This window comes from Notechis scutatus, chromosome 2 (genome assembly GCF_049901735.1).
Source record: "Notechis scutatus isolate UNSWTSFEM ecotype Mainland chromosome 2, rNotScu1.2, whole genome shotgun sequence".
In the NCBI taxonomy this organism is placed as follows: Eukaryota; Metazoa; Chordata; class Lepidosauria; order Squamata; family Elapidae; genus Notechis; species Notechis scutatus.
The window spans coordinates 86,786,115-86,806,487 of record NC_142010.1 but is presented as its reverse complement, the minus strand read 5'-3'; the positions used below and the strand labels follow the sequence as shown (position 1 = coordinate 86,806,487).

General features: G+C 38.4%; 2 protein-coding genes across 4 annotated transcripts in view; both read left to right on the top strand.

Annotated features, from left to right (window-relative positions):
• The first annotated feature begins 437 nt into the window (after window positions 1-437).
• GRXCR2 (glutaredoxin and cysteine rich domain containing 2) lies at window positions 438-11,227 on the top strand. The gene is made up of 3 exons (XM_087955393.1): window positions 438-826; window positions 3,295-3,522; window positions 6,844-11,227. The coding sequence occupies exons 1-3, from the start codon at window positions 488-490 to the stop codon at window positions 7,018-7,020; spliced, it is 744 nt and encodes a 247-aa protein (XP_087811519.1). The 5' UTR covers window positions 438-487; the 3' UTR covers window positions 7,021-11,227.
• A 3,614-nt stretch (window positions 11,228-14,841) lies between these two features.
• Window positions 14,842-20,373, top strand: part of PRELID2 (PRELI domain containing 2) — a 111,385-nt gene continuing 105,853 nt past the window's right edge. For 2 of the 3 annotated variants that reach the window (XM_087955394.1, XM_026687900.2), the window contains exon 1: window positions 14,842-15,380. In XM_087955394.1, coding sequence (XP_087811520.1) covers window positions 15,306-15,380 — 75 coding nt within the window. In that variant the 5' untranslated portion in view covers window positions 14,842-15,305. Of the gene's footprint in view, window positions 15,381-15,906; window positions 16,624-20,373 lie in introns of those variants that run through there. The other variant, XM_026687907.2, reaches the window with a different exon arrangement.

The following is a 20,373-nucleotide window of genomic DNA, read 5'->3' as shown; positions in this document are numbered from 1 at the left end:
CTGAGGAGGATTATTTGTAGCAATGAACTGTTTAGTGTTGATTCTTATTCTTTTAACACATTGCTATCTGCCATTTTAATTCATTTTAGAAGCGGTGCACAACTTAGCCACTAAATAAAAGCTAAACGTATGGTAGAATAAAATGTGTGCCCACCTGCATGTGTATTTCCTTTTCCTTTAGCTATAAATCTCCTTTATGTTATCCTTTACAATACAATACAAAATTACAGCATATATATAAGCCTAGGCCCCAGTCCCCTGAGTAAATTCCTCTTTCTGCAATGATTTTTTTGTGTGACACTCTATCAATGTTTAATCTCGAGGTGTCCTTTTAAGCCGTAATGTGAGAGGGCCCATAGAGCTTTTGAATTATATATTGCATAGCTCTTTTTATTTATTTATTTATCTTTCTCTCTGTGTTTGTTCATTTAGATGCCTTAGAAACTATCGTAGCTGGACTGGGAATTTCTGTGAAAAACCAACCTCTATGGATGAGTTCCAGAAGAAATCCAGCCAAAAGCATGATACAAGTTCCCGAAAAGTAAGATTCAAAATTTCCTCATCCTACAGTGGTCGAGTCTTAAAACAAATGTATGAAGATGGGCAAGAGCTTGAAATCCCAGCAGAAGACTACTCTCATAATTGTCAGTCCTGGAATTTTGAACCCCGAGACAATTTATTGGGGATTAAAGAAAACCCAGATCACAGCTTTTATCCATCAGCTAAACTGAATGCCCAGAGGATCAGTGTATTCAGAGAAGGGAACAAATACACTGTCACAAGTAGCTCTTCCCTTCTAAATGATGACAAGGCGGATGGTCTTGTGGTAAGTAATGTTGTTATAAAATGTAGTAAAATGTACTAAAACATTCATTTGGTAAAGATTGTATATAACGTTTATGTTTAGCAAGACATTATTTTAATGAAATATTAATCATTTGGTTTAGTTATATATTCTTTTTATATTCGTAGAAATGTGGTGGCTCATGAGGTTAGGATGCTGGTGATTTTCAGGCTCACATTTGAGACCTGGTTGCTGCTGTGGGAGGGGGTGAGCTCCTGTAACACCCTCCAGCTCCTGCCAACCCCACAGTTTGAAAGTGGGCCACTATGAGTAGAGAGATGGGTATCACTTCAACAGGCAACTTAATGGGGACATGAAAGGAACCCCCAACTGGGCATCCCTTGGGCAACAGTGTTGTCGCCATTCAATCCTTCCAACCCAGAAGCACATTGATGCTCCTGACAGAAAGGTATTAGTAGTTATATATTCTAGCTAACTTTACAGAATGTTTCAAACCAGCACAAATTCAGAAGTCCAAGCAGAAAATAGTAGATTATGTAATGGGAAAGTTCCATATCCCAGTGAGGGAATTTATGCTTTAGATGTCAAAGATCACATACTTCATTTTTACATTGCTAGCTTAAAGGATTAAAGTACAAACAATGTAAATTGAAGACTTTTGCTTGGGTTCTGGAGAGCTGTTGATTAACAAAGTACACCATGTACTATGTGGTCTTATTTCAAACTTGTAGGATCTGTTCTACTATCCTACTGTTCTTTTTTATAAGAAACGTAAGACCTACCAGAGCTTGGTGGAAATATAGATATGAATGTAAAAATATTTAGTTTTTGAATGCTAGAGCTGTATAGTGTTCAAAGTCCTACATTACATAAATCAACCCTCCAGAGAACCTAGCAGTAAAGCCAGATATATTTTCTCTGTATCTCTGGAGGAAATAATAGGGTAACAAATAGATAAATAGCCTAACCTCCTGTAAAGTAACTTCTCATATTTGTATTGCTGAACTGGCAATTCTTTGAAGATGTGTGGATGATTTACAATTATAAGGTTTGGAATTTAGTAGGGTAATTAGCACCCGAACAGGTTCCTAGAGTTTGATTCTGATCATTCTGTCAAATCAAATGTTTGTATATTTCAGTATAGCATTTTTGTGTCTATTCAGTTTTGAAACGTGTAATGTTTCTGATCAAAGTGCATTTACTGGCTATCTGTGGCAGTCCAAAACCTTCTGTTTTATTCTGAGAATGCAATAACAAAATGAACATAAGCTATTAAGAGGCTGGATTTCATCGCTGTTGAATGGGACTCTTCATTCTAGTTCTGAAAGGACGGAAGCTTGGTAACTGCTCAGTAGTGGTGGTAGCAATTCATTTAAAATTAGAAACAGGACAATTAGAACCAGTATATAGTGCCTTAAAAAATTAGATCCAGTTCTGAATGCCATTTGCAAGCACTTTCTATTATAAGATACAGAAACCACTACATTAGAGTTCACCTGCTAAGTATACCTGCTAAAATAATAAAAGTATAGAAGCCCACAATGAGCTCTGAAGGAAGAGTAATGAGAATGCAATGATTTACAAAGCATTTTATTGAATCATATTACTTATTAGGAAAACTGACATCCATGCAGGACATAGACAGGAGTGGAGAATTGTTTTTCCCTCTGAAGTTGACATTTCCTCATTGTGAACTTGTTGGGGTTGCATATCAGTAACCAGTGAGGGTTAGGAGTTGGCTAGATGCTAGTGAAAATCTTCGGCTCTGCTTCTTGGATGAGAAGCAAAATGTTTTCAAAGAAAAACCAGAAAGTCCAGTTGCCTCTTCAAAAAAAACAGCTTTGGGACAACGATGACCTGGATGACTGAGAATCTCCATAGACACAGTGTGAAGACACTGCTTGCCCTATATTGGGTCACCTTTCCTTCTACCTGTATTTCTCAATCCCTCCCTCCCTCCCTCCCTTCCTTCTCTCCCTCCCTCAACAATATATATCAGTTGATTAAGAAGTAAACAATGGGAAGACTGCCATTATTCAGCTGATTTTGAAATGTAATATGTAATAAGATACCCAGGTATCTTTCTTTGTGTAATAAGAAAGAATGAACTTTATGAATTCCATTACGGAGAACTTCCTGCACCTTGGCACAGGAACTTCTGACTTAACCCGTTTCCATCTACCATCTGAGGAGGTCAGGCTTTTTATTCAACTTGGGGAGAAGTCTGGTAGGCGGACATGTTGGAACTTTCTTTGCACTTGGTAATTTAGTTCTTGTTTCATAGACATATCTGATAGGCATTAAATAGAAAATGCAAATCATTGCAAATATACATGATTTACAAATCAGTGGGAGGAATTTTCTCTTGACTTTACAAGGCAATGAAAGAAAGAAAACTTCTCAGTGCTATGTATGGATTGGATCTCATTAAAAAGGCCATCGGTCTTTAAAAAAATAAATAAACATCTACCTATGCTATTCTATTTCAGCATCCCCGCATTTTAGATTTTGGGAGGATTATAATTTATACCAGTAATCTAAAAATAATCCGGACACCCCTGAGCAAGAAAGAGCTAATGGAAAGAATCATGCAAAATGAAGGTGTTGATGATAGCTCCTTCATGAACTCTGAAGAAAAAGGAGGAAGTAGCAGTGTTCAAAGCAATGGAAACATAAACAGTGATGCAACTGAATCAGGCCACAACCAACAAGTTTGGGTAAGACAATTGATTTCTTTTTCTTTGATTCAGGATTTTCCTAGATACGGCCAGAATCTCAGGTGTGATTCCATCAACATTATTTGTTTAAAAGTTTGGTATCTAGAAGTTTGGAAGCAAAAGAGAACTTAGAGGGAAAAAAGTAGGGTGTCTATACATAAATTGCAGCAAAAGAAAATCTGTATCATTAAAGAAGATCTAGGAGCTTTTTGGACATATGGAATGTTGATGACAGTTTTGCTAGCAGAGATAAGAAATTCTAGGTCAAAGGAACTTACCCCATTATCACTCCATAATTATCTTCAAGTTAATTCACCAGAATTAATAAACATGAAGATAACACCTCATATGATGTATAAGCTAGTTTGTCATGTTTATCATCGATGTCACCTGTTTTGTAAATACAAACAAAACATTTTGAAATATCTGAACTTAGTCAATGCTGAGAATAGAGAATCCAGGGCTATAACTTTTCCAAGTATGGTATTGCTGAAACTCTTATCAGTAGATCATTTCTACTCATCCAGATGGCAAGGCATGTCCTTGTCAAATCATTCAGTGTTTCTCCCTGTTTGGCAGAATAAAGTCTCAATACCTGTGCCTAAAGACACACCCACACACCCAAACACCCCCACACCCCTATCTGTGATTAACATGCACAAACAACACAAATACCAGTAACTTTTGGGAAAGTATATAAGAGGTCCAATTTATTGCATATATTACGTGCCCTCTTGTTTGTTTCTTTTTCAGTCTTTCTTCTCTGATTGTCAGGAAGAAAGGAATAGTTCTCTTGCATGAAATGATTTCTTGTTTTATTCTGACTCTATGCATTCACTGGAGTGAGGTCAGGTATTCATCCTAGGGGTTGACAACAAGGCATTTCTGATTCCTTTACATGGAACAGGAGGAATCCCCACAGGGATAATTAATTAAAAATATTCATGGTCCAAATATTGTTAAATCTTTCAGTCTTATATTACAAGTATATGGCATATTTCTCCTCTAAAATTTTGTCTAGTGGTGAAGGCACCAGGCTAGAAACCAGGAGACTATGAGTTCTAGTCCTACCTTAGCCATGAAAGCCATCTGGATATCTTTGGGCCAGTCACTCTCTCTCAGCCCAACTCACCTCATAGGATTATTGTTGTGGGGAAAGTAGGAGGAGGAAAGAGTATTGGAGTATTAATTAAAAATAGTAATAAAGACGGGATAAAAGTAAATAAATAAAACTTCTGTGAGAATTTGAAAATTAGACTGCTGGACTTCCACAAGATACAACAACATGTCAATATTTTAATCACTGAAATCATTGGAAAAAATAGTGCCATTCCCTTTGTTCCTGATGTTCCAATCTTTTATGAACATTTTGAGGCGTAAGTAAAGAATGGAGACACTGATAAAATCTATATTTTTGTAGGTTTGAGTAAGCTATCAATAAGCAAGCAAGCAAACAAACAAAAAGCATTAGAAACATTCTAGATAGGTAATGGCAGGGAGGGGGGGGGTTCTAATAAATAAGCCCTTCAATCATTATTAGACTGATAATCTTTAAAGATAAGGTTTCCACCATTTGCAGGAAGGCTACAAGGACAAAATCTAGACAGGCTCCTGCTGGTGACAAAGAGATAAAGAAAACGAATTCTTGACTACCATCTAATCTAATCTGACTTTTCCAACCCAGATATAATAGCCCTAATTTTCAGCCAGATCAAAATACAATTATCTTCTTTTTCCTTGTTCTTTAACAAAGCATGATGTGCGTTACTCTCATTTAATTTATATCATAAAGCTGTACATAGTGTACAAATCCTCTGCCAAAGTGAACAATTGCTTAGTATTCCTACTGGTGAAATGATTGATATGAGACATAGACACCTAACCATGAAAGTCCATGAAGATTGAGATAGAAGGTAGATGACATAAACAAACAAACAAACGAATAAATAAATGTATCATGGCTTTGGAAAGGACCTTAGAGATCATCTAGACCTGTTGATCTATCATGTGTTTGGAGACTTCCCAGGGAAGGAAAACTAATAAGACCATTATGTTTCACAAACATCAAGAAAGTTCTGCCTGATCTTCTTGTACTTTTAATCCATTAGTTCTGGACCTTTCCTCTAGGGCGATAGGGAATGAATCCACTCCATCTTTTGTGATCCTTCAAGGTAGAAATAGATGCAGCAGGCACTCAGGACTGAACTTAGAACATAGAATAATAGAATTGGAAAGGACCTTGAAGGTCTTCTAGATCAACCCACTACTTAAGCGGGAGACCCTATGTTGTGGCAGCTGATGGAACTGGCAGCAGAGTCGGACAGCAAGAGGTTGAGGAGGAACCTGGGCCAGTCCTGGAGGCTGAGGAATACTTGAATGAGGGATCTGCTTCAGAGGCAGAGATGGGGTGAGGGCAGGCTGGCAGTCATCAACTGCCTTTGGGCTCAGATAGCAGTGAACCGGGGGAGCAGCTGGAACCAGTTCCCAGCCTGCGCATGCGCAAAGCTGCCAAAAGGAAAAAACAATTACGAACTCAGAGTCGACATAGGAGTAAGGCCACAGATGGACGATGAATGGTCCCTCCCATAAGGATTAAAAGAGGAACAAAAGGGGAGGGTTTTTTTTTTTTTTTTTGCAAGAAACCATTCATTCATTCATTTCATTATTGTGAAGATCTGTCTATGCATCCTAGAGACTCTGTGCTAAGCCCTTACTTGTCAGCACTGTGTTTGGAAATATTTACTGGGTAGCTTTCCAAGATAGATAAGGTTTGAGCTCCTATTATACCCTTGAAAGATTTTTGCCAGGCCGTTGGCTGAATGTGAATGCAAGAAATTCATATTCGTTTAATAAAAGGTGTTTGGTCGGGACAAGAGTCTGCTTAGTGCTTTTTGAGGAAGCCTAGGACAGAACACCCTATACCATTTCAAATAAATGATTTCCAGTCTCTTTTTGAAAGCCTCCAGTGATGGAGCACCCACAACTTCCAAAGGCAAGCTGTTCCAGTGATCGATTGCTCTTTATTCATCAGTTGTTTTACATTTTGAAACATTGAAAACTTGAAGCAATTGGACCACAACAAAAGGCTGTAAGATGTCTTCCTTCCCTACCCCCAGCAGCAAAATCCAAACTATGTTTGAATAATTTTTAAAATTCTGGAGTGAAAAAAGTGCAAATCCTATAATTTGCTTATTTTGCTGGGGAAAAAAATGGAGTGACCTTACCTTGGAGAACTTTTCCTGTTACTTGTTTTTCTTCTAGATAAAGGTTTGTGTGAACTGATACAAAGGAAAATTGTTTAATCAAGCCTTTGTATTTCAGGAAGGCAACGAGAACAGCTGCTCACAGTGTAAAGGATCAGGCTCTGCCCCCTGTGTTGTGTGTCATGGAAGCAAGCTTTCAATGTTGGCTAATCGGTTTAAAGAGTCATACAGAGCTCTGCGATGTCCTGCCTGTAATGAAAACGGGCAGCAGCCCTGCCAGATTTGTGTTTTGTGACTCTATCTGTTCTGTAATTTTTTTTTACTTACTTTTTTTCGAATACAACAGACCACATCAAATAGTCCACGCCCATCCATCTTTTTTAGCTAGGAAGCTATCTCTTTATGTTGGTTCTTAAAGAGTCTATCGATTGCCAGCCTTTCCACTGAATTAAAAGAACTGGCACGTTTCAAGACAGCTTTTTCTGATTTCAGTTGAGTGAAAGTAAAGCTGCACTCGTAGAGTAATGTTATATAGAAAGACTTAACTTTGGCTAGCTCATCTTCTAGGTTTCTATGGTCTTATCTTTAAAAAAAACAGTTCTGACTTCAGTAAAATAGAAGAAACAAAGTGGAATTCTTGTTCTGGTACAACCAGGAGTACCAAAACATGAGAAGAAAACAAGTGTCAGAGATGAGGACAGTTTAATAATCTTTGGATTAAAAGGTATTTTCAAAGTCAGGCGTCCTTACTAAACCTAATAAAAATAAATAAATAAATATTTAAAAAGCTGCATGCCTTCTTTTCAGGAAATTAGCCATCTGAAAACTTTTGAGGTTATCCAAACTATTTGTAAGTTAAAGTTTCCAGGATTTCTTAAGTATTTATAATTTCTTGCATCCCTTGGCAGAACAAAAGTTATTGGAGCTTGCTAAAATAGAAATGAGAGCCAGTTTGGTATAGTGATTAAGGCATCAAGATAGAAACCGGGAGACTGTGAATTTTAGGCACAAACCAGCTGGGTGATCTTGGGCCAGTCACTTCGTCTAAGCCTTAGTAAGGAAGAAGTGGCAAACCACTTCTGAAAAAAAAACTTTGCCAGAAAACTGCTGGGACTTGTCCAGCTAGTCTCTAAGAACTGGATGTGATTAGATGGAAAAAAAGATGCATCAATTTGTAAAATTATCTGAAAAAACAAAAGAAAAACAAAAAAACAAAAAAATGAAATTAGCACTATAAGGCAACAAAGGGATTTAAAAAATTCTGCTTCTTGACTGACTTCCAGTGGTTGTACAAAACTTTGCATTGCAGATGCAGAAGTTCTTATTTAAATCCATGTTTAGGTACGGCTTCTATCAGAAGATACTTAGCTCATAAAATAAGTTGTCAGATACTATTTATTTACACTTTAGCTGGCTGACTAAATGTCATGCTATATTTAACTTTCACAAGCAATTTCATTTTGCAACATGATTTGCAATTAGTTGTTCATTTATTCCTCCATTGGTTCATCCCTTTTCTTTCAAATCTGGATCATTTCAAATGGAATACTTTTTAATGTGCTTCATGTAGAGAACCATTTTACTGTTGTTACTCGAATTAGGCAGCCCATATTTCTATACATTACTAGCCGAAAAAGGGAAGACAACAACAATCAATATACTAGAACATTTGGAAAAATATATTTGTCTGTTTCTTCAGAGGGAAACTATAACTGATGTTAATGCGAAGCTTTGCCTCTCCTAGGATTTGCAGTTAACAAATGGTATTTGTGTTTTTTAAAAAGAATTCCCCCTTGTAATTTCTAAAACATGAGTTTTGATTACTTCAGACGAAGAAGCATGTTAAATATTTAACATGTTACTGTGGGGAATACCAGAACTATTGTTAATAAGCAGAACTGTACAGTGATTTGGATTTGAAAGGGAAAAGGTAATTTGGAGCAGAGATGTACACGTGGCACCTCTTGGCATCTCTTTGAATCCTACTGCTGTAACATACGCTTCTTTACAAAGTTGGAGACGAGGGGTATGAGTGTTCACTTGATCTCCAAATTATCCTCTCCTTTTCACATCAAATCGCTGTATAGCACTGTACATAAAAAAGCAAACCTGGCTTGGGTTTGGGGGAGTTATTTTGGGCAGGGGATGCCCTAAGTTTCACTTTATTTTCTATGCTGGTTTTGCTTGAATACAAGATCTAAGGACTTGATGGACTAAGAGATTCCTTATACATTTCATTTCCTGAAGTTGGAAAAGTAGATAATTTAGAGTTGAGATATATATGTTATATGATTTTTTTTTAAAAAAAGCTGAATTATTCGCTTTAATGCTATTGTGTGACTAATAAGACTTATTGTCTTATTCAGATAAACTCAACTGACCTTTAAATATATAACCACAATAAGCAACTGCTTTGAATTTTACTGAACGGGAATGTATGTCAAAAAAAGGATTTTACTTGAAAAAATCCTTGACTTCACCCCTTAGTTAGGTATATTTTGCTTTTGAATTGTTTAAATATATCAGCTTCCCCTTACTACTAAGGATATAAAAACAATCCTCCAAGAATTTCCTTGAAAAAAAACTTTTAAATGGACTTCATTGTAAAAAAAACACCTTTGAAAGCACTTGTGTGGAATTTAACATTCTCTTTTCTCTAGTCAAAAACTGGATATCTTTTATCTATGATTATTTATTTATTAAAGTTGCCTCTGTAAAAAAGGGTAATTTGAGGGTAGGTTAGGGTGTGGAGTGTAAAGGCTACCTTTGGAAAATTTACAAAGAAAAACTATATTGTACTGAAAATTTGTGTAAAAAAAGAATGACAAGTAAATTGAGATATTGTCCTAAAGATTGAATAGACTAGGGCAGTAGAAAACCAACATTTGGGACTTTGTCTTTTCCTGTAACTGGGGTCCCACAAAAAACACAGCCAGCAATATAAGAACGTTACTTCAGGAAGGGGGGTGGTGGTATTTTATTGCCCCTTAAATGTACAATCTCACTCAAAGCATGCGAGCCACTACTTACATTTGAAGTATGAGTTACATGCAATTTAATTTATCTATGAACAATTAGCTGATAGGGATCTCTTTTGTAAATGCTAATAAAGGCTCTTATGGTGTCTGCTTGGCCTGTTCTTTCTCCAATGGCATCTTGTGTCACTTCATTGCCCAAAATTCATTGGTAAACCTAGAGATCCTATGGGATCCACAAATGCAGAGTGTTTGCACAGGCATGATCTATCTGATCTAGAGTACTTACATTCTTATTCCAAGCCATGACTAATGGGGTGAGGGGGAATCTCAAGTTCCCTCTGAAAGCCTATTAGTAGGTTGGAGTGGGCTGATCAAATGGATCATGGGATTTACCTCAATGCAGTGTGTGTGGTGGTAATGGTGGGGTGCAGAGAACTCGAGTGATCTGTCCATTGGGAAAGGACTGATATTAACATCCCCCAATTCAAGATCCTGACACCACTATCCTGAGACAAAACATGATCTCTGCTGTGAACGGGGCCCTTTATAAATTGGATCAAGTCCATGTTATGGTGGCTATGAATTCACAAGCAGCCTGATTCCGAAGGCAGATTTTGCTTTTGAAGACACAGTATTACTGTTATTACTGTTACACCTATTCTGAGTCTTAGAAAAAAGTATATATGTATCGATCATACTGTATTTTAACCATTCAAATGGGATTATGAAGCATATAGTATTAATAATGGTATAATATAATTATTTAGATGAAATAACAAGGACATTTCAAAATTATCAGAATTGTTATCAGGTTCTTTACCTGTGATTCTAAAAGCTGACTTAAGCACAAAGGCATTCACATGGCCTCCATATTTTTACATGGGTTCATCATACATATTCAGAACAATACAATTTTTCTTCTCGAAAGTTATATGTTCATTGATGCATTCCCATTTTACGCACTATATTTGGGTGTTCCTAACTTCTCATTCAGAGATATTATTTGCTATCAATTAGATTCTTTTCTAGAATTGTATTTTTCCATATATTACTCATGTATTATTTCAAAATTTCCTTGTTGAATATATTCATCAGAAATTCATGTCAGAAAAGTGGTGTGGTAATTTGACACTCTGTCATTTATTACATAAAATAATTAAATTACAAGCTGTGTGAATATGACTAAAAATTCTTTGGATTTTCTGTATTTACTATTTGTCTACCTTATTTAATAGCCATAGCTAGCATTTTCAGCATTTTCTTTGATCTTCTAAACTAACAATTTGTTGAAGGGTAAAATAGAAAAAGACATTGCTTCAATAACAAATAAATACTTTATAACTTATATAAGGTATAAATGATTTATAACTTCCTTTTTATTATCTTATTTCATTATCTCTTTTATTTCAAATAGTTGCATAATTACAAAATAAATTATGTTAATCAAAATGTACATCGACAGGGAAGTGCACATGTCCCTTTATTATTTGTATATATACAACATGTATAAATTGTTTCAAGCTATATTTGTACACTGTAATTACATCAGCAATTCAACATAAAAGGAAATGCTTGATTGGAATGATAAGTATCTATTAAAGTGCTATTCCTACCTTTCAGTTCCAGCTATTCCAGCAATGTAAACAAAAGGCAGAGAAGTACTGAATGGCTGTATACAAAAATGTAGTTTCCCCAAGGGATTTTCTTATTTGCCAAAAATGTCAGAATATAAGGAAGGATCCCTTTTTAGGGGCTGCTACAGGGTTGTGACAACAGTTGTAGTTATTCAAAGGAACCATCCCTTTTGTACATGTGCAATACAGTACAGTATGTAAAGAGTGGGATTCCGATCACATAATTTTAGCTGTTCTCAGTGGCCATTTCTGCCTCTCTCTATCCCTTTTCTCTTGGGTAGTATCAGTTGCCTCTAGAATTAGCTAGAGCACAGGTCGCATCATATTGTCATCATGTGACATATCACGTTTTTCCCCCTTTGCAGAGCTGGGATAGACATGGCCTGCGTGTGATGCATCCGGCCTGCAGGCCACCAGTTTGACACCCCTTGGCCAGAGCATCAATGGGATCTGCAGCCTATCACTTGTAGCACCCTGATGCCGATTTGGACCAGTACTCTAGTTTTCCAATTCTTCAGTCAAGACTGCAATCATCTTTTAAAAATTGAACCATGCTTAAATTGAAGGCCTCTATCACATATGGGATGGGTGGGTGCGGTGGTTCAAATGTTAAACATGCTGAGCTTATCAGCTGGAAACCTGACAGTCTGGGGTTTGAGACCCAAGCATTGTGTGATGGAATGAGCTCTTTCCGCCAACCTAGCAATTTGAGTGCATGCAAATGTAAGTAGATAAATAGGTATCAGTGGGAAGGAAAGTGTGTTCTGTGCACTCTGGCATATAGTCATACTGGCCACATGACCATAGAAATCTCTTTGGACAATTTTGGCTCTCTTGGCTGAGAAACAGAGATGAGTACCATCCCTTGGAGTTAGTAACAACTGGACAGGGAAAACCTTTTCCTTTTTATGTTGGATATGTCAGCCCAAATGCTAAAATTACACTGAAAATACATAAACAAAATGAGAATTTAGTTCAGTCCCCACTGAAGCAGTGTTATCCTTGTTCTGCCTTCACTGTTCATTTCTAACAGTGTTTGTTTTTGTTTATGTATTTTCAGTGTAAAGACTTCAACTGAGTACAAGTTTGAATACGGTATGCAACTTTTGAGAGTAATAACCTGGTATCCCTCTTTGGGAGGGAACATCTTTCCTGTTCTCTTGGTTCCTGAGTTTTCTCCCTCCACACATGTAGTAGACATTCATCATTCTAAGGCCACTGAATACGATGAATCTTCACCAAGTTGGTTTCCTGGTGAGAGAGGAATTGCCTCCTTAAATTGTTATTTTCTCTGTAATTTCCCTGAAGATCTTATGGCTCCCCTGAGCCTACTATCTTCCCCTTGTGTGCAACTTGACTACAAAAGCAACAATATTTATCTCTGAACATTGTTAATGGAAGCTTTTGATAGCTGTCTAGTCTCTAAAATCAGCTCTGCTTACATGCCCTCCAATAAGATCAATGATGTTGATGAGCACAAGTGACACAAGATTTTCTTGAGATGATCTGTTCCTTGAGCAATGACTTACCATGGGATGAAAGTGTGACTTTCTCTCTTTGACTCTTTTTTAATGTGTGTGTAACTGACTGTTCTCCATTTTTCTTTTAACTAAATTAATTTTCACTACTATTAATATTTTCTATTGGTGTTTTTTTTAAAGTTTTGAGCAACAAGACTTTAGCTTACAAATTGCCCAGGGATAGCTTTTGCTAAATAAAAAGACCAGTACAAAAGTATTATAAATAAAATAGGAGTGAATAGTAATGGTTGTGGTGCTTTGAAGTCAATACATATTTATCCATGCAGTTAGATATGGATTGCTAGAACTGCCAGAAAGGTTTGGGGCAGTGCAAAATTATTTTTTTCTCTACTAGCTTTATTAATTCCACAGCTGAGTTCAGTGCCTCCTAATACAGACACTACTCTGAGTTAGCAACAGACACAAAGCACATATGTTGACTTTTTAGTGCCTAGCTTTCTAATCCCATTGTTTAGGACTGCCACAAGTGGGATGGAAAACCACTAGGTGGCAGGAAACATACAGGGAAAAATAACTCTTTTGTGCCACCTAGTGGTTGTTAAGACTTTTGCAGTGCAATATTTGTAGTTCTGTTTTTCTAAGTTGTTTACATACTCTAATTTCTCCAGAATAATCTGTCAAATGGATTGATGTCTGAAAGCATCACCTAATAATCTACTGCATTTACAAGTCAATATCCAGTGACTCCATTTACAAGATGGGCAGAAATGTGGAAACAGACCTTCTCAGAGGTTGTCCTGAGATTGTGGATCCTTGTGGTAATTGTCCTAATATTACTGCTGGGATCTCTCATTGTAGGCAACTGTTCTTCACTGCAACCCCTCCTCCCCTTTGATGTCAATTTTCTGTCCACTTTTCTGTCAGCAAAACTTTGCAGCCTCAATCATATTTACTTCAGAATAGCAGTGTTAAGTATTTCAGTGTTGTATTTGTGTGATGATCTATTAAGATTTGTAGATTGTCTTTGCTATTATTTTGTGGTCGCCAAATGAGTTGAGTTAGAATGGTATTAATGGGATTTGGGGTATATCTGGTTTGGATCAGTTTATGCACAATTCCCATCAGAAAAGAAAAATTGCATTTTTTCTCTTTGTGGTTTGCTTCCAACATTCAAGTAGCACAACTACCAGAAGGCTGCATGCTGTGCCGCTTGTATTATAATCTATAAGTAAGCATTTTTATTTCATATACATTTCATTTCAAACAAGGGCTTCCCTGCTGGTACCGGCAAACTGAACTTCAACATTTGAGTGGAAGCAAATAACCACCCAGGGAGTGGCGGGCGATAGGAGCAAGAAGAAAATGGTCTAACATCAATTATTGGGCTAATTTGACACCAGGATTTTTTTTTTAATTAGACACTCCGATCTGCCAGGCTCTCCTGTTGCTTAAAATCATTCTTTAAAACAAACAAACAAACAAAAAACAGCGCGTAATTTTCTATCACAAAATACTTATTCGCAGCTAAAAATAAATCTTCCCGTTAAGGTTGAGCCGATCATCTGAAATTACTTCATCCGGATTCGACGCAGAAAATATTATTCGGAGCCTGTGCCGTCGCCACCCACATAGCATCTGCCGGCAACGTCCGTAAAATATCCCCGCTTTGGGAAATCGAGCAGCAGGATCCGGGCGACTCGACGGAGTGCTTCTTTATGGAGTTGCCGGCAGGCGTACCTCGAGCGCCTTCTTAAGCTCCAAATCGCCTTCGAACGCGGGTCGATCCCGAGTCGCTCCGAATTCATGGCTCTGTGGGAAGGTTTCCCCACGAGGATGCTAGTGCTTATATCTGCAACGACCCACTTCCTTTTTAGTGATTTAGTAACCGAGGGGATAACCCGGAGGGAATCGCCTCTTTCATTTGAGAACTCCGAAGTAGACGGCGCAAACTTTGACCCGCATGCGGGGGTGCGGGGAGGCAGGAGGTGTGGCGAGAGGCACGTGGGAAAAGCCTAATTGGATTCTGAGCGGGTTTTTCCGAGTTAGAGCGTACGTCAGTCGTCTTCCTCTAAAGGCAGCATTTCTACGTTTAACCAAAAACAAGGGAGTCGAGAGCGCAGTTTAGCGCCGAATTATAATCCGCGCTGCCCCCTTTTTGAGATCGCGGGCGGCAAATTCCGAGAAACGTTCGGGACGCCCGAGAGAAGGCGCCGCTTTTGGAAAAGGGCGTTCCGTCCTCCCTTGGCGAGCGACCTACCACTCTCCCCTTTCCTCTCCGCGGTTTGGCCCTGGGTTTACATTGTGACCTATAGGACGGAGTTGTCGTTCTGCAAGCGATGCCGCCGCCGCCCGTCATAAAAGTTTTACGTAATTCAGCGGCGAGGGCTGGCGCCTGGAGGAGGGAAGGGGCCTAGCCGGGCGACCGTCCGGTCTACCAAAACGCCGCCCGAGTTTGCAGGAAGGGGCCGCGGCTGCTCCGTGCCCAACATGGGGGTGACCGTGGAGGCCCAGAGAGTTTATAAATATCCTTTCGAGCAGGTGGTGGCCAGTTATCTCCGCAAGGTAAAGCGGGGAGTGCGAGCGCGCGCTACTCCCACCCCCACCCCCCGGTTTTTGTGCAGTTTAGCGCGAGCGCGGCCAAATGTCCGTTACTCGCCCCTTTTAAAAGCCCTTGCAGCAGCACCTCTGCTGCCGAAACGCTGAGGGGAGGGGGTGGAATGCTTTTTGTGTTGAACTCGAAACAAAAGCTACTCGGAGCCGTCGCCCGCCAGAAAAAAGTATATACAGCTCAGCTGGTGGAGCTGCGGGAGGGAAAAATGGCGGCGGCGCCGCAATCAAACGTCGTTCTCATCTTAAGTCGGTTCTGCTCCAAAGCCCCCTGTGTGCAGCTCCGCTTTCCTTGGCGAAGCGGGGGCTGTAAACATCCTCATCGAGTGTATCCTCTTCCTTTTTCTGTTTACCTGTTTCGGCTGCGGCTCTCTGCTTTCCTGTCAGCTCTCGCATAAAATGCGGCCACCCTCGTTCCTCCTTTGCCTTTGAGGATTTATTTTTTTTGGGGGAAGGAGAAAGTGCTCGCGAACTTTTGTGTGACTGCGTATTTCCCCCCCATTACCTATTCCTGGTGGCGGGATGCTCATTTTATGCCTGTTTTGCATAACCAAGAGGCTCTGAATGTCAGACTCTTGTTAGCTACAATGATATTAAAATGAGGTGCATAGATTCTCCTCCAGCCATAGATCTCAACTAATAAAACTATCCCTCAAAAATGCATTTGGACTAGGAATAATTAATTTTAATAGTTGAAATCAAAAATTTGAAATTAGACAGAAGGCGGATGACACCGTTTTTTAACTCTGGTAAGATTAGCATTATACACTAGTTTAATGGTATATTTTGCAAGGATTTACTTTCCTAAATCCTATTTAAGGGAGAGGCCTAAAAGAACGTTGATTAACAGTAGTAAAACTTGCTGGATTGCAGTGATGAAAAATTAGAGAATGCTAAAATCCATTTGTGGCTTTGGTTATTACATAACCAAAGCTGCAAGTAACAAGTCTAGACAATGTTAGTTCACAAAAGAGGACAAATGCTAATCTTGCATATTGCTTTTATTTTGGAGTTTGTCCCAATTTGTCCACATGCTACAGTGGCTAGATATGGCTTACAGAAAGTAGCTGTGTAATGTTTTCACTCTTTTGGAACATTGGAACATTATGGGAGAAACATAAGCACAAGTGATTTAAAAACTGTTAAACCAGATTGAGGGAGATTCAGATAGAGAAAATCTTCCCTTCATGGAAGCCAGGTATTTTTTCTTTCTCTTTTTTTGTAGAATGATATTCCTATTCATTAAGGATTGCTGAGCATAAACAATTTGTATGCATGAAAATCAACTACTTTGCTGAGAGGCTTACACAGTAGGCACTGATGCCTGGAGCAGAAATTAAAATGTACAGCAGTATTGAAACTATGTGGTGCATCCCTTATTGAATATTGATTTAAGTACTTTTCATAATGCTTATTATTGGACTTTCAATTGAAGTTGGCTTCTGAAATTGTAAGTTTTCACTGTCTTTTTAGTTAGTCATGATGGTAACAGATATGTGTGCTGTGGTTCTGCCTTTATCTTTACATTTATAAACTGCTGAGTGTCATTGTATAAAGAGATTAACAGTACAAAAATGTAACAAATTCTTGGATTTTTCATATTGATGTAAGGAGAGGATATTTTGCTGAAGAGTTGTAGTTATAGTAATCTGAACATAATTCTGTTTGAGAAGACTTGAAAACATTGTGCCTGGAACTCCAATAGATTCAACATAACAAGATATTGTATATAGACTAACAATTTTTGGACGGAAAAGCATCTTAGAAAAAGTGCACTTCCGTTTTGCATCCATTGTGCTTCTGATTAGAGTTTTAAAAGGGACATTTTTAAAGAGGGATATTCATTTCTTCCTAATGTGTGAATTTCTGATATTAGAAATTATTGCTTTCCTTTTGTCTTTATATGAATAAGGGTGCAGAAGTTGTTTAATTATAGATTGCATAATATGCTGACTTTATTGCCCTCTAGCTGTGAATTTTTAAAAATGAAATTGAAGTAAAAGAAATAATTACTACTTCCCTGCCTGATTTCTACTCATCATGCTAAGATCAGATGACCTAGTTTGAAACTCTGTTCTATTCTATTCAAGTTGAATAAAAGGATAGGTAATTTTAAGCAAACAGGCACCTTCAATTTTATGTAGCTCTGTAATTTAATTCAACTTCACAGGTAGCCTTATACATGTGAACTCTCTTTAGTTTCTATTATTTGATTTTTGTTGTAAGAGAATAGATATCTGCAGGTGTTTCTAACAGTGTAATCTCACTGCACATTTGATTTTGAATTGCGTTCATTTACAAATACCGTCTTATTGTTTCATATCCTAACACAGGGGTCCCCAGTCTGTGGGCCACAGCCCACTACTTGACCACATGAGTGGCAGGCTGGTGTGTGCGCCTCCGTTCGAGCATACAGTTGCACTCGCATGAGCGTCAGCACGGGTGCTCATGGCCCCACTTGTGTGAAAGTCGCCAGGAATGTGGGCACTTGCATGTACACACACTTGCCTCCTTACAAAATCATCCCCTTTCCCCTCTCCCCGCCCACCCGCTCTGGCCCGCCAATCTGGAAAAGTTGGAGAACTCTGCCCTAATACACATAACAGAATCACATTCAGTGACTTTGTATAATTTTGCCATGTATGTCTTATTAATTATTCTGTATCTTCCTGTAAGGGATTGGTCAATTCATTGCTGTTTGTTTTGGTCATATTTTTCATTTTTTTTGAAAAGTCCATCATCTGCTCTCCTGTATTTCATTTTAGTCTCCTATCTAAATATTTTCTTTGTCTCTCTTGCCCTTTCCCTGCTTTTCTTGTAAATATTCAGTTATGATGTCATCAATCATTGATAAATACCTCTAGAATTTAGTGGTATTTTTTGATTCTGACATCAAATGATTTTAGCACTAAAAAAGACCACCCTCTTAAGGAATAGTAGCTTTAAGTATATTAAAGCATATCTATCTATATACTGCTAATACAAAATGTCATAAAGCATTTCCTATGGTAAGCTGCTGATGTTTGATTGTACTATATAGTTCAACATGGGCTGTGTTCAAGGCAGATACATTTCTGAGTATCTCCCTGAATTTTAAAGAACTTTCCAGTGCTTAGAAGTTCTGCCATTGTTGAAGGCATTGATGAATCTAGTAAGCAAATATCTTAAGACCTGGTTGTCTAGTATATTACTAAAGCTCTATGTCTATAACCTTTAGCTGGGCAAAAAAGGCAGAACTTTTAAACTGAGGTACCTCAAATGGTTAACTTACAGAATTAAAAATCCAGGTCCCGTGACTCCCATGGAATTGAAATATGGCAAATTTTAAAAAATACTTTATGACATAAATTATCCTAGCACACACAAGACAGTTGGAAAACATTTCCTGTAATCAGCTCCTGATATTTGACTGTGCAGGCATATTTCTGAATAATTCCCTGAATTTTGAACAAATTTTCCAGTATATTAGAAGCTCTGCCATTGTCTCTGTAACAATGACCCAGTGGATCACATATTGTTTTGTATCTACCTGAAAATTCTAATGTTTGTAAAGTTGCCTTAGAAAAAAAGTTCCCCTCCTTTTCCCCCCTGTTCAGATAAGATTTGCTCTGTGATCCAAATGTCATATTGCCTATTTTCAAACTAAGTAGGTCTCTTCACAAAATCTGATGACGCATCAAGTTCATATATCATGTTAGTTGGGACCACATTCTGGAAAAATACACATCTGTTTTGAGCAGATGTACAATCTTTTCCCCTAGATTGAAGTTAGGACTGACTTGCTTCAGAAAAATTCACTGTTGATGAGCAGTGCCTCAGGTCTATTATAGAATTAGAAGCAACCATTTAGGTCACTGATTCCAAATTTGCTTAATAGGGTAAACCAGCTCTTTATTTATTAATCAAATTTATATAGCTGCCCAACTCACCAAAAACAATTCCTGGTATTCCACAACAATTAGATAAAAGCAACAGGTATAAAACATAAAAATCCATATAACAACCAAATCATAAGCAAAGGGAGGATTGCCACCTCATTAATAGAGCCATCTAAAGAAGTCTCCTTTTGCCTGGAAACATCTTTTGAAATTGCCATGGGCCCAGAACAAATGCTTTATTTCTTATTAATCACTCCTGACCACGATAAAATATCACCCCCCACCTCCCATTGTCATGTTTCTGTATTTGGGGCATTTGGCAACTGGCCTCCCTTTGACTGGTTGCAGCATCCTGTGATCATATGATTTGCGGTTTCTGGCATTTTTTGGTGATTTCTGGCAAAAAGCATCCATTTGGAAGAATGGGTTTGCACTTACCTATGTTTGCTTAATGACTCTGGATTGGCTTAACCACCATGGTGAATTGCTTAATGACTTACAAAGTATAGCATAAAATTGGAGTCCAGAAATGTGGGTGCTTCAAATTACAACTATAGCGACTTATAACCAAAAATCCAATCCTAACTGCAGTCATAAGTTGAAGACTATCTGTATCAAAAGGAGATCTAATTTCAGGATGGTGGGGGGTGGGGAAGAATGTTCTATAAGGCAGGGATCCCCAACCTTTCGACGCCGGCCCGGTTCCGGCGTCAGCTGAGCGCCGCATCTTTTGACGAAAATCACTTCCGGTGACGTCACCGAAGTGATTTTTCGCAAAAATGGCGGCGCCAGCGCTCGGTGAGCTTTTCGGTAGAAATGGCTTTCTACCCGAAAAGCTCACCAGCGCTGGCGCCGCCATCTTTTTGATAAAAATTGCTTTTTTACCAAAGATGGCGGCGCCCAGCAACCAGCGGCCCAGTAAGGCTTGTTCAGTCGGCACCGGTCCGCGGACCGGCGGTTGGGGACCCCTGCTATAAGGTGTGCTTCAGGGCAGAGAAGGCATTTCTCCTGGAAGCCACAAAATGTAAGATCTTTAGCTGATGATACCTGCAGCATGACTGCTCTGCCTG

Bases quoted from the DNA above. Each gene is read 5' to 3' on its own strand.
- GRXCR2 (XM_087955393.1), top strand. From the start codon at position 488: ATGGATGAGTTCCAGAAGAAATCCAGCCAAAAGCATGATACAAGTTCC. The intron at 827-3,294 runs GTAAGTAATGTT...ATTCTATTTCAG, and splicing joins ACAAGGCGGATGGTCTTGTG to CATCCCCGCATTTTAGATTT. The intron at 3,523-6,843 runs GTAAGACAATTG...TTTGTATTTCAG, and splicing joins GCCACAACCAACAAGTTTGG to GAAGGCAACGAGAACAGCTG.